Source organism: Numenius arquata, chromosome 15, assembly GCF_964106895.1.
Source record: "Numenius arquata chromosome 15, bNumArq3.hap1.1, whole genome shotgun sequence".
Classification (NCBI taxonomy): domain Eukaryota; kingdom Metazoa; phylum Chordata; class Aves; order Charadriiformes; family Scolopacidae; genus Numenius; species Numenius arquata.
In genome coordinates, this window is record NC_133590.1 from 9,937,774 (window position 1) to 9,952,296 (window position 14,523).

At 39.5% G+C, this 14,523-nt stretch overlaps 1 protein-coding gene across 1 annotated transcript in view; it reads right to left on the reverse strand.

Annotated features, from left to right (window-relative positions):
• HSPA12A (heat shock protein family A (Hsp70) member 12A) overlaps nt 1-13,972 on the reverse strand; it is an 81,071-nt gene extending 67,099 nt beyond the window's left edge. Inside the window, exon 1 of the mRNA XM_074158899.1 lies at nt 13,860-13,972. Coding sequence (XP_074015000.1) covers nt 13,860-13,962 — 103 coding nt within the window. The 5' untranslated portion in view covers nt 13,963-13,972. The remainder of the gene's footprint in view (nt 1-13,859) is intronic.
• Between the last annotated feature and the right edge of the window lie 551 nt (nt 13,973-14,523).

The window sequence follows — 14,523 nt, forward strand, 5'->3', positions numbered from 1 at the left end:
GTCAGGAGATACCAGCCAATCATAGTCAGGAGATACCAGCATTCTGCAGACATACGTACCACCTTTTTCATGCCTCTTGTTCACACGTTCATGGGGATGATTTAGACGTGCCTCTGACTCCAGAAGAAATTTCATGTTTAGGAATCCCAAAGGAAGTGCCTGCTTGCTTAAAGACCATCTTAGTCCCATCACAGTTCTTGATGGTTCTGTCTTGGTTAGTGAGATTTTCTCTCCACACAGCTAACATCTGCACGGCCACTCTGGGTTACTCAGCACTTCCTTGTAAATTGCTTGAGGGAATCCCAGAGCTGAGGACTCGATTTAGCTGCAAGGCTCATTGGAGACAGGCAGTGCCAGGCACTGAAGTGTTCAAATACCTTTAAAGGTCTAGGCCTGAGCCAGCTGGATTTCTCTTTTATCACAGCAAGAGGTCTTATAAATGCCTTCATGTGAGCAATATCATTTGTCACAAAAGAGCAAAACAATAAGCCTGGAAAGCATTTAAAATTTTAATTCTTTAAGGGAAAGATCTCCTTAATTCTCTCTAAAATACAAAATGCACTGAGAATCCAGAAAAGTTTGTTAGTGGCCATGTGAGACACCATCCTTGCATCTGGAGAGAGAGGGATACAATAGTATGAATCCATTAAGGCATGCATATCTGTCTAATGTCTTTGTTTTCAGGTAAACTGCTTGCCACGCTGTCTCCACTGCTCGGTTCTGCAGTGTAACATAATCTGAAATACATGGGACACTACTGCACAAATGCCAGATTTAATTTATTAATTAAATAGACCTATGATGCAAAGCTGAAGCCAAATGTGGATTTATGCTTAAAAGTAACCAAGGGGGACTTAAGGCATGTACTTCTGCAGTACAAGACAAAAAGGTTGACCACAACTTCATACTCGCTTGCCTGACAGCCATCCCCACAAACCAGCAGGCATGCCAGTCCCACAAGCCTACAAAACCCTGCTAAAAAGGCCAAAATCAAATTCTTTGCAAAATTTCCTCAGTAGAGGTTCCTCACTCAATCATTTCTGCAGGAAAATCTATGAGGACAGAAAAATACTACGCTCTAATTCAAAACCTCAAAAGCTGCAAAAGAGGCAAGTTAAACACATGCCCACCGGATCAAGGTTCCCTAACTCATTGTATCCAACTCCCTCAAGGTTTAAAGTAGGGAGGAGAGGAAGGGTGAGGCTCTAAGCCTGTACTCTTGCTATTACATCAACTTCTGCAGTTAGAAGTCATCCAGACAGATGACCTCAAAATCATGCTGGATTCAAACTGCTCAGGACATCGAACACTTGAAACATTCTCTTTAAATAAGGCAGCAACGACTTCCCACAGCAGCCAAAGTTTCCAATGATTGCAGTGCGTTACTCAAGATACCATGTGCTACACTAATCTACTCCAGAGGTGACGGTGGCACAGAAAACTGTGTAAGGCCAGCATCTGAAAGGAAAGGTTGCAGACTCTTGGGCAAACAGAGATGATAAAAGCATTCCTGGCCTTCGTCACTATCTAAGCATTCTGAAACAGCCAAGGACATCTTCAGACTGGCATAATATCATCTTCAGAAACTCCACTCTCATTATCTATTTTGTTTGTGCGGTGCTTGTTTTGTCCCTCAGCAGCCTTGCATGACCCTCTTTAAAGCCAATGGAAGCTAAACACACTCAGGCAAGAACAAAATGAAAATCAACTCCTTACAAAGCAACTGTACACAGGCTTTGAGTTGACAGACAAACCTGAACCCAGTAACATTTTGGGATAAATATCACTTTGATTTGCCCCTTCAGGCCCAACCAGACACCACAAATCCAATTAGGAACCAAAATCACAATTGCCAACATGTTGGTGATGAACTGGACACATCTTAAGAACAGAAACCCAAATGCAAGATCAACAAAAATGTAAAATAAAAGCTAAACCAACCAGAGAGAATATAAGTCTGTGATCCTGCCCCTACATTTCACAAAAGTAACAAAAGATGTCGCACTGCTCAGACAAACTGTTTGTCCCAAGGCCTGAATTTTAGAATAAATTTGTATCCTTGGCTTACCTTTTCTTCTTAGACATAAATAAAGTAGCCTGGAAGCTTCATTCGGTGCTCTCTAAAAAAGTTGTAAGCGCTCAGTTACTGACAAATTATTCATACCTTTTCAGCGTTGGTCTCACTGTACCTGCTTTTTGAGTATCCCCACACATGGCATACAACAAACAAAAAAAAGTTATGACAGGAGCTTTAGAAACACACAGCCAGTGCTTCCTGCATAGCTAATGACATGCCCCACCTGATTAATTTGTGCCCTTTGATGTAACCTTTTTCTACAGCCAAGTTAATATGCAAGCTTAACTCTGTGGAGGAAATCAATCAGGTTCTGCTTACAATTCCAATACTGTAAATCTGAAGCAAGCTTATTGTTCTATTCCCAGTGTCACAGAGAGAGAGTATTTTAGACCAACAGCACTGTGAAATGGGATGCATATCTAAAATCAGACACTAGTACTACAGAAAGATTACATTCTAGATTAACAACAACGTCCCAACATTGCACAAGGAAAACAAATGCAAGGCAGCTTCAGGAGGAATAATTTGAATATTCTGTAAACACCACTAAATTCTAAAGTAATCACAACAAAAAAACTTGCTCTCATTGGTGAACCACACACCATTCAGCAGCTATCAAGAAATAAGGAAAAGCTTAAGATGTACAGAGGAAGAGAATTAAAAAATTGTGTCTCAGATACAAAGCTATGTTAAACGTGATGCTCTCACCTGGAATACTGTGTTCAGTCATACTGTCATATAAGATGTGTAACAGCCAAGCAGGGTTCAAAGGACATCATAAGAGTGATTTAGAGACATTTTTCCATATAACAAGAAATTGTTATGATTGAGACCGGACACAGAAGACAGACAAAGGTCTCTTGACACACAACTCTGCCTGATTAGACTCACTGGGTAGTATTCAAGGGCAGGAGAACCTTAATTCTAACAACTACCACATGTCATATCTTTAACTGGAAAGAATAGTTATGAACAAGCCATGTAAGCCAAGAAACTAGAAGACATGCTGCAAGAACATCAAATGGTGAGACAGAACATTCTCCAAAAGATGACTAATAACTGCCAAAGTAATCACCTGCCCTACCTTGTCAGCATACAAACCAGAATCACACTTTGCAGCCACTAAAAAGTCACCACGAGAAGAGTCTCAGGTGTGTAAACAAAATCAATGATGATACTAGGAACTTCCACGTTTCTGGAGGAAGTCCTAGGTATTTCTGGAAGCACTTTTGTGCAGTCAAGAAACATCTTTACTTAGGCCCAAGCAAATAACACTGATTTCCCACACTCCAACTGACACGTCCATTGCAGCAGCTGAACAACTCTTGCAGAAAGCTTTGAGAACAAAAAGCAGCCAGGCACGTGAACCGAAAATGACTGGGATTCAGGGTAACAATCTCACAGACAGGCATCTGCCCTGACATCTTAATTTCTGGATTTTATTGACAAGCTTAAAATTTTAATTTTAAATTATTTAGCTTTTACTAGCATTTCTCTTCTTTTTTTTTGTTATTTTCAATGCTATAACGTACAACACCTATGTGTTGCAGCTGTATCAGGAGACTGGAATTAGCATTAGCAGCACAAACACATCAAAGAGAGATAGAAAACATGTCATAGAAGGCATAATATGGTTGAAGCTGAAGTGCTACCACAAAATATAGAATTGCTACCCTGTGAAAGACTTTTATTACAGTCAATATTTAATCTTGTATATTGTTTTTTGTGCTAAATCATGATTGTTTCCTTTGCTTCTGATAATAATCCAAATCTGATGCCCTAATTACGTACTCCAGTAGTTTCTAGGACATTGGTGAGTAAAAAAAAAAAAAAAAAAAGGACACAGCTGTATCATGTCACTGAAACTATTTGAAACTATTCACCTTCCCACTTGAAATATTAGTGTCAGCTCAGAAATGCACCAGAAAGGTGTCCACTGTTTTTGCCACCTGCAAACTCTTGCCAGTCAGGGAAAACGAGAAAGAGTTCTCAAATAATGGTAGGGAATGACTAGTCTCCAGCTCCACATCAGTGGGAAAAATCTGACCTTTCCTAAACCAACCTGGAAGATCCCCTGTGTCTAATATATAAATATGTGCATAAACAAACATCAGTTAAAACCTGCATCAACAGCTCCTTGTTGCCTTTCCATATATAAAAGATTTTCAAAAGCACAGGGACAGATGAGTCCCAAATTCTCACCTTCTTTTGGAAAATTTCTGTTGAAATATCATTGCTGGAATCCACAGTTACATATACCTTGCCCTTTTATCACATATATGTTTTGCATTTCTTATTAACTATCCCATAGATTTAGTTTGTTGAAAACTCTTAATGTCATTTGTTTGCTATGAAAGACATTAGCACTGGGGTTTTCTCTGGATGGCTCCTCTAATGGTTTCTTAGCTGCCGTTCTGGTTTAATTTTTTAAAAAAGTTTACAGCTTATTCAGAATGCTGCTGCTCTTGGAATCTCTTGCTGGACCCGCTGATCTCTTCATGTTACTGTGTCATGTCTTACGCTACATTAGGACAACTTGGAAACTGAGAAACAGGATTAAGTCCTTGTTATTAATCTTTATCGCTGTAACAAAGCCTAATGGGAAATTGGAGGGAATTCAGAGAAGAGTGGAAATGATTGGGGTGCTTGAGTAGTACATATTTAATTATGTTCAGAAGGCAGTAGCTAACTAATGTGGGTGTAACTGGTGCTACCTAACCTTTGACAAGAGCTGGAGGAATATGGGGTCAGACTCACAGTAGCAGGAGAGAATTTTTTACTGTTAAAAAAACTGAAACAATGAAAAGATGAAAAGGAACGTTTCTACTAAATACCACAAAGTATTTTACAATTGTAAATCTGAAATTCTGAATACACCAGATGGGAAAATTTAGGGCAAAAGAGCAAAAATATTCTGTAAAGGATTATATGATATTGGCAGAGGGAAGGAAATTACCTTATGATCTATTCCTCTTATGTGTTTTTCTAGAATTTTATCAGACTATTCTCTTTTTTTGTGTCAGTGTAAGTCATGAATCTGAGTCATTTGTATGAAAAGGAGAAAGCGATCAAGAAGATGAGCTCTTTAGATATAGCCCTAAATCTATTTATCCACAGGGTTCTGAATGAAATTCTATTTTTCAGAACACAAAAGAATCATAGTTTGATTTTTAAGGAAGTTTGTAAACATGTCCCATGTCCTAAGCTAGTTTTCACTGAGAAAACAGAAAACAGTGTCCCGTGGGTTCTACAGCTGGAACATTAATATTTTTACAAAATTTGGTCAGCGGTTGTGGTGTGCAGACAGGGACCTGAGTCCTTTGCAGAAGATGACCTTATGGGCACCACAAACATTGGAAATATGAAAAAAAAGTCCTTTGGGAGTGATATGAGGGAAGGCAGGAATTTAGTATTATTATTACTAGATGAAAGAAGGGCCCCAGCCTCATTGATACCAAATGCAATCACATTACAGTTTTTTGGTGCTTAACTCCACCAACCAAAACCACTTCTTGGCACGTATCTCCTAAAAGTTGAGGCCAAATGATAATGTTTGGAAAATCAAAGGAAATTTACTGTTAAATTTTAAGGATAAATCTCTGCTTGATATAATATGTTCATAAAAGATCCTAAAAAATGGGGAAGCATCAAGAGACATAACAGATAGGCAAGAAATAACTTTCTGGGCTTAGAGAAGAGCTTCACGGCAACCTCTTCTGCTGGCTTCAAGTGTCCACTCTTTCCAGCTGAATCTATCCCATACCTTCTGCCTGTATCACACAGCAGGAGGATGGCACCTGCTGTGACCTTTCTCCTGGCACATTGTAGCTAATCGATTCTAAAGCACCTCCATGCTTCTAGGAAGTTCTGGTTTCATTACTCCCGCACAGATCTATAATCCTCCATGGGAACTAAGCCTGTCTGAAGCTGCTCTAGGTACTTGCAGAGTTTGGGACAGGTGGCAAAAGGGCACTGATGACACTCCATGAGCACTTCATGCAACCCATTTCTCACTGTTAGGTTTCTTAAATATCCCTCAGGCTCCAGCACAGAATTACCTGAGGCACACAAGAAAAAAACCACAAAGCTGGGATTTTTTCTGTTGCTCCTAAAGAAAGTTTGGCTCCAAAACCCAACAGGGTGTAAAGCTCAAACATTTTACCTACCTTTGAAAATCTCAGCCAAAATCTCAGCTAAGACTGAGCTGGCCTTAAGCTAACAGCTCTCCTTTCAGAAGGGGGAAGGGAAGACAACCTAATTCTGGAATTTGTTTTGCCCCTAATCTCCCAGAACTCAACTGACTATCAAACCATACTGTGTCACTCCTTCCTTACATATTGGAAGAAACTTAAATTTCAACAAATGTGAGCTGGGAGGGATGGGCTCTCTCCCATTTAAAACCCTCTAACACTTTTTTGCTTACTTTGTTTTGCAGTTGTTTTAAAACCATGCTGTGGATTATCGATAGGAATATTTTAGAACAAATAAATAAATGGGAAAGAGTAGTTTTGCTGTATCATTCTCCCACCACCACCTTTCTTTCACTTTATAGGAACAGCCAGGACCAATGCAGAGGGTGCTTGACCCGGCAGATAATGGCCAAGGCAAAAGGTCACGTACAAAAACTTAGCTTCCAAGAAACACTCAGTTTTAGCAGTTATCACTAATTGACACTGAGGAAAAGATCAGACTCCAAGTACTCAGACACTCCCTTTCTCCTTATCTGTCTGTGAGTTAATTGCTGCCTCCTTCTCCGCCTCAAGAGAGGTGCTGGCCACTGATGAACCCAGAGCACCCAACTTTTGAAAGAGTCACATGCATTGACCCAGACTTTTCCAAGTGACCTTTCAAAGGCCATTCTGTGGTGCTTCTTACAAAACACATTAGAATTGTGATCTTTCTTTGCTGTCCCTAATTATAAGGCTAATACAATTCTCATTAAATACAACAAAGGTTTTAATATTGGCTTCAGAGGAGTGGAAACATGGAGTTATATTTGGCATCAAAGATAATCTACTGTTCACAAGGTCATGGAGTCTGGAATCGAGAAGCTCTAACTTCTTCAAGTTATGTCATGCTCTACAGTTTATTGCAAAGAAGCTTGTGTTGTTTTTCAAAGAGCTGCTTTGTGGGTATATTTAACCAAATCCTTGGGAAAACCCTTCTTGTGCTAAAATTAGGATTCGATGACCCTAAAAGACCAAAGCTTCTGTAAAACTAGGTAAAAGTATAATCCGTGTAGTTGGTTTTCAGACTAGTTCAGCAGACTCCTTGTCTTTATTCAACAATACACTGCCATCGTGTGGTTCACTATATCAACGACAATATTTTTAAGATACTCTAATGCAACACTCCTAGGATGTTTTCACAGATCTTGCAGAGCTTTAATTTCTATTACGTTAATAATGTACTAACTTTATGCTTTCAGGATATTTATCGAGAGTTTCCAAAAAAAACCCCAAATAATCTGATGCCCCTTTCAAATGAGAAGAATTTTAAAATTTTCAATAACATCATTCAAAATGGCCTGTATTTTGTTTGCTTTAATTTAATAGTGGACTGTTTCTAATGCAGAGCACTGACATCCTTCCATTTTATTTAATTAATCTGAAAGGAGTGAGTTCTTGGATTAACTATATTATTTTATTTTATATATGTGTGTTTATGCATGTAACTTTATTGATCTCATGTTCAGTTGCTTCTCTGGCTTGAGAAAGAGGAAATTACTTTCTAGTCATTCCCTCAATCTTTTATCTTCTGACAATACCTTGCTGTCTTAACCCTTAGTATTCAGCTATGGATCCCGATGGGCCAAACCACAGAAAGTCTTTCATGAACTTCTCTTGCTTTGCTGAGAGCTCTGGTCTTAGACACAGCTGCACTAGAAAAGGTAAGCTCTTCAGAATCTTAAATTTAGAGGAAAGTAGTGCTAAGGAAAACACTTCTTAGTGCATCTACTGGTTGATCTTTTAATATACAGAACAGTGAGACCTTGCCTTGTCTTCTCTACTCTACTACAGGAAAAAAAAGCATTATGATTACCATGAGCTTATCATTCACAGGGGCCAGTCATTTCCTCTCTTAGAAACACTCATGCAATGTCCTGGCTAATCCAACGATAAGCAGTTTGCAGAAGAAACTCAGTATTTCTATTTCTTCCCTGGAATTTTGTTTTTAATAGCTAATCCTGTTTTTTTAAAATATCCATCTGGCTTCATAATGCTAGGCAGCCAATGCTGGCCAGGAAGGTCAAGAGTTGTAGATGGCACTTTATCAAAGGTGGTTGAACGGAACAGAACAGACTATTTCAGTCGGAAGGGACCTGCAGTGATCATCTAGTCCAACTGCCTGACCACTTCAGGGGTGACCAAAAGCTAAAGCATGTTGTTAAGGGCTTTGTCCAAATGTCTCTTGAACACTGACAGGCTTGGGCCATCAACCACCTCTCTAGGAAGCCTATGCCAGTGTTTGACCACCCTCTCAGTAAAGAAATGCTTTCTAATGTCCAGTCGAAACCTCCCCCGGAGCAGCTTTGAACCATTCCCATGTGTCCTTCCACTAGATCCCAGGGAGAAGAGATCAGCACCTCCCTCTGCACTTCCCCTCCTCTGGAAGCTGTAGAGTGTAATGAGGTGGCCCCTCAGCCTCCTTTTTTCCAAACCAGACATGCTCGAAGTCCTTAGCCATTCCCCAGAGAACATTCTTTCCAGCTCTTTCACCTGCTTCGTTGCCCTCCTCTGGATGCATTCAAGGGCCTTCACATCCTTCTTAAATTATGTGGCCCAGAACTGCACACAGCATTCAAGGTGAGGCCGCACCAACGCTGAATACAGTGTGATAATCACCTCTCTTGACCAGCTGGTAATACTGTGTTTGATGCACCCCAGGTTTTGCCCTCTTGGCTGCCAGGGCTCATTGTTGGCTCACACTGAGCCTGCTGTTGACCAGCACCCCCAGATCCCCTTCTGCTGGGCTGCTTGCCAGCCACTCCTCTCCCAATTTATACTTGTGCCCAGTGCTACTCCGTCCCAGGTGCAGCATTTGGACTTGTTAAATTTCATCCTATTAATCATTGCCCAGTGCTCCAGTCTATCTATATCCCTCTGCAAGGCACCTTGTCCCTCAGGAGAGTCAACAGCACCTCCCAGTTTGGTATCATCAGCAAACTTCCTAATGGTGCATTTCAACTCCTGCATCCAGATTGTTAATAAATATATTGAACAGAACTGGTCCTAGAATTGAGCCCTGAGGAACACCACTGGTGTTCTATATCACACTGGTGGGGTACTTTCTAAGAATTTGATTTTGGTAGGCTGTCACAGGTACAGACTCATAGCTGTTACTGCACAGTGAATAAGCAACAGCTTGCTTTAATGGGCTGTCTCTATTTTTATTCACAAGGATTGCAGCACTCAGGGCCACTCAGTTCTTACTTCCAAGTATGCAACTTGCTTGCAGAAGAGAGCATTCAAAGCTCACACCAGGTATTTGTTATTACATGTCCATGGAAAAAGGTCTTCCTGACCCAATCATTAGTGCAGTTACATTATGTCCTGGAATGTAATAATAAATATTTTTCTGATCTAACGTTAATAAAAAATCAAATCTGCTTTCCTTCTGGCACTTATATATTTATCTATATCTAAATTTGTAAAATTCATTTATATGCATAAATTTATATATATGTATAAACATATAAATTTATATTACCTTTATATATTTCATTTCCTTTTTTTATAGTGTAGCTCTTAACTGTCATACCAGGAGGATAGATACACTGGAATATCCCACAGGTTGTTCAATATATTATGCCATATAGCGTATTACATCACTTTCTATTATGTTCCACAAAATACGATTTATAAAGAAGTCTTTCAAAGACCTTCATCCTTCCCATCTCCCTTATTTTGATGTTTCTCTTGCTTTTCCTTTGACGTTTCACTCTCTGTATCCCTTTCTGTACCAAGTCCGTGTAGCTGGACCCAGCAATCCAGAGGAGGGCGTCCTATTTCTTTGTATAATGCCCCGCTCTCCTGGAGCCGAGTCCAGACAGCCGTGGGGAGGGGGTGGCAAAGAACCAGGGCACTGTACAACAGCCCAAAATCAGCACTGCATCTACCGCATACACGTAAGAGGGGACAGGTGAGTACATTAAGCTAAGACACCCTGCATCCTCCTGGGTAAATCTCCCTTAACTCTGGGAGATGGCTCCTCCCTGGAATCTGGGTGCTCTCCAGCTCTGCCTGCAGCCTGCTCCGAAGCCCCCCAGCACCCCACAGACTCCACTCAGCCGTCACTCGCTCTCCCCCTGACTTCTCCAAGAAAATCACCCCACAGCTCTTCTAAGATTTCCAGAGGTTTGTGCAGCATGAAAGTTCCGGAGTGAAAGGTGAAGATTTTGCCGCGAGTCAATTGCCTGAGCTGTTAAACACCAATTGCTTCCAAGAATTTTAGGCCAAACTCACAAATCCATATTTGATATTGAACCTGAGCCAGTCCCTACCAGAAAAGAGCTCCCACATCCCTTGTGAAAAAGATTGTTCAAAATTGGACACCCATCAGCTCATGCCATCATTAAAAACAGTTCTTTTGTAAACAGATACCAAAATGAGCAAGAAGAGGCATCCTGAAATATTATGAAACTTTTGGGACAGCAACCAACATGAAAAGCTTATCAGAGAATTTGGATCTCTGAGTTCCAAAGGAAACGCCTGCAAACTCTGCCCCTTCTCAACAGTTTATGAGACTTACTTCACCGTTCCTGTGCCTGGCGAAACCCTTAATAAATCACGAATGAAAGAAATCCTGCCTCTGAATAAGAGTTCTCTTTTAATCAGCACCTTTATAACAAGAAATTGTTTTATTAAGTTAAATATTTTTTCTATAGTCAAAGAATATTTTTAAAAGGGAAAAGCTAGTAATGAAAAAAGTGCTTCACTAACTGCTGGGAGGAGCATCTTCACTTAAAATGGCAAAAATATTTCAAATATTTCAATATTTCAAATCGCTCAGTGATGAAAATAAAAAAACAGTATAGGAACTGCATATTTAAAGAAAATTATAATGTATATGAATTTTGGACTAAGTACAAACTATTTATAATGTTATTAACCACCACCATATAACTATTACACAGAAATAACTATTAAAAATAATATACTACATTAGCATACCATTAATAGTTATATTAATATACTATATTAGTATAATATTAAAGTATAGAATAGCATAATAGTTATATTAATATACTATTAATAGTTAATAGTATTAACTACTAATACTATTCTGCCTTTTTAACATTTAATTCTATTACATTCTATTATTATTCTATTACATTCTATTATTTTTAACATTTAATTCTATTACATTTCAGTGATTTCATTTGGTCAGGTTTTTTACTGAGTGGAAGCTGGGATAGCTTTCATGTCTTCTGCATTCCGCTGCTGTATTACTGAAGTCAATGGGCACTTTTTCATTGACTTGAGTAAGAATTGAACTTCACAGCTCTAGTCAAAGGAGGGATCTTGGAACACCTCGATGAAAGGTAGGCATTTGGAATTGCTAAACACAGTTTTTGACAACTTCTGGTCAAATGCATATCTCTAGGCAGTTATCAAAAATGTAGATGATATCATACTCTGCTGCCCTGAAAATACACACTTCTGTATTTTCAAGGTTTTTTTAAACCTGAATTTCCTGTCTTCATCTGTGAACTGTTACTATACATAGTTAAACAGTTCTGACGTTTCACTCCTGGGACGTTTCATTCCAGAAGACCTGCATTTCAACACCAGAGATGCTGGTGCTGTATCTGCAACATAGCTTGCAAAGTGCCTTGAGCTCCTTTCAAATGAATTATCACATAGATTTAAGATGATGAAGTTGACCTACGTAACACATGATAGAGCCGGCATAGTCAGTTATATTTGGCCAATGAAATTCCTCATTCTTTCCACAATATTCAGCAGGTTCTGCAATTTTTCTCTCAACAGGAGACAAAATGTTAGGTTACAGAACCCTTAAAATTCCCTGCTGGATCTCACAGAATCTGCAAGTCCCACCCTGCAGGGAATGCCACTTTCCAGCAGTCTCTACACATTCCCTGAAAGAGTTCAAATTCTTTACACCAATTGAACGCATTTCTCGTCTCGTTTGAATGGCAGACTGAATGGAGACACTTGAGAGTTCTTGGTCGCAGACATTCTAATTGATCTCTTGGCTGCAGTATACTGTAATTTGTATGGAAATATGCATTTCTCTGTGTAGGCTGTCCTGCAGTGGACTAAGCATAGTCATGTCACCTAACAAGAGCACTTTATGAACCATAATTTTCTCTGTTCAAATTATATCTCTCAACTTAGGAGTTACATGAAGAACCTTTCCATATACACACACACAGGAGAGAACCTGTCAAAACATGTAGCTTTGATAACATTGACTCAAAACCTGAATGCTTAACAAGAGCTCTCTATGAAATAAATGGGGAAGAGGCTAAAAATCATGTTTTCTTAGGCTGAAGTGCTTTCCACACTATCTGTAAGATTAATTTAGCTGGGGCATTTGCGGTGCAAATCTCATTAGGTAGGCTGGTAAGTTATGCACGCAGAAACAGACTTCTAAGGATTGTTCTGCAAAAAGGGGGAATTGGCAGCACACAGAGCACTTCCCTTCCCACTCCCTGTGCTGTGGGATCCGGTGAATCCCCAGCTGTGCTATAAAGCAGACCTGTCAAGTCTTATGCACTGACTCATTCTTTTGTATCACACTCTGTCACCGCCGGCATTGCACATTTTTATATGGCAGTACCACGGCTTCTCTCCCACTTTTGGATCCCACACATGAGATGCAGGTGGTCAGTCTGATCTGTGATTATCTGACCAGCTGCATCTGATGTGTGGGTCAAGGAGCAAAAGAAAGGTCATGGTACTTGCACTGCAGCTGGGGAATGTGCTGTTTAGCAGGACCCAGTGCCGATGGGAGCCCTGATAGAAAGCACTCTCCCCTCTAAAGGCTGTGTGCTGCGGGACTCAGGTCTTTAATGACTGGACATACTTATCGCCTAACCTTGCACAGAAATGTGTACCCCAGCACATGGAATCTCACATGCCTGAAGACCAAAGACTTAAGAGGCCTGTATTTATAGGCTTAGTTTTCTCATTAAATTTCTGCAAGAGAAAGAGATACAATGAGAACTTGGAGATCTGGCTGGAATTTCCCCAAGAAAGCTTTTGCTGACCCTACCTTTTCCCTTATGCTATTATTGGTCAGCTCTTGAAGACACAGAAACAACCACATGAGTTCTGATCTTTTTTTTTCCTCCTTGATTTTCAGAATATAAAGGCAATAAGGAAGTACTTACGGTGAAGGTAATACTTGTGAATTGATTTATGCCCACTTACAAGTCTTTCTTTGTGGCAATCAAAAATTACATTTCATAAATATATGTTTGTATGCAGTTACTTAAAATGAGAAAGGCGAGTATTTCATTGCTGAGGTTTTAAATGTCATCCACCCAAAAAAAGCACTGTAAACATTTCAGCCGCTCTCAGTGGAGAAGGCCAGTGACTGACATTAAAAGCCTTAAGGCTGCAGTTATTTACAAACTCTGATTTTCTAGATTCTTCCACATGTTTAATTCCGTTCTTCATCGTCAACCTTCCCACCGCATTTCACTGACAGGCATGTTAACAACAATTTTGGTTATTCCTAACATTTCTTTCTCTGGCTTGCTTTTTCATCACCTTTAGAACTATTCCAAGGAAGACCAAGAACTGAGAAATACCTCTATGCGGAGTGCTTCCACATGCTCTTGTGTACCATTTATTCCATGCTGATGGATGCAGCAGGCTTCTACCAATGCACATGATCCTCTGTGGGATTCCCATAAAACCAGGAACAGCACTGCATAAACAGAGGCATAATAAATTAGCATATTTTAACAATTTTCCTGACATATATAGCCAAAACAGTAAAACAAGGCCAAGGAAAAAATTAGATAGGCTGTACCTTCACAATAATTAGGATCTTACAGTTTATTTGAAATAATTCCCTTTGGCAGAATCTCCACTGACAACCACAATTTGCTTAGAGTATCACATTTATTGGAATACAGACATCTGTTCTTTAAGGCATTAAATCTTTCACTACACAGGAAAACCACAGTCTGTACATGTAAGGAGAACTTCTGATCTTAAAGACTGGTCATTCCCATTACATTGCTTGGCTCTCTGTTAGTAATGAGCAATTGCATTTACTCTTTATGTACTGAACCCTAAACATCTGCTAGGCTGGAAATTCTTCTTTGAGCATTTTTAAAATTTCATTACATCTAGAGGTGCAAACACAAAATACATAAGAAACAATATACAGTTCACCCTATCCCAAGAATCAAATACAATTAAAATAATAATGTTATTTTGTATGTGACAGTGTATAAATCTCAAGCA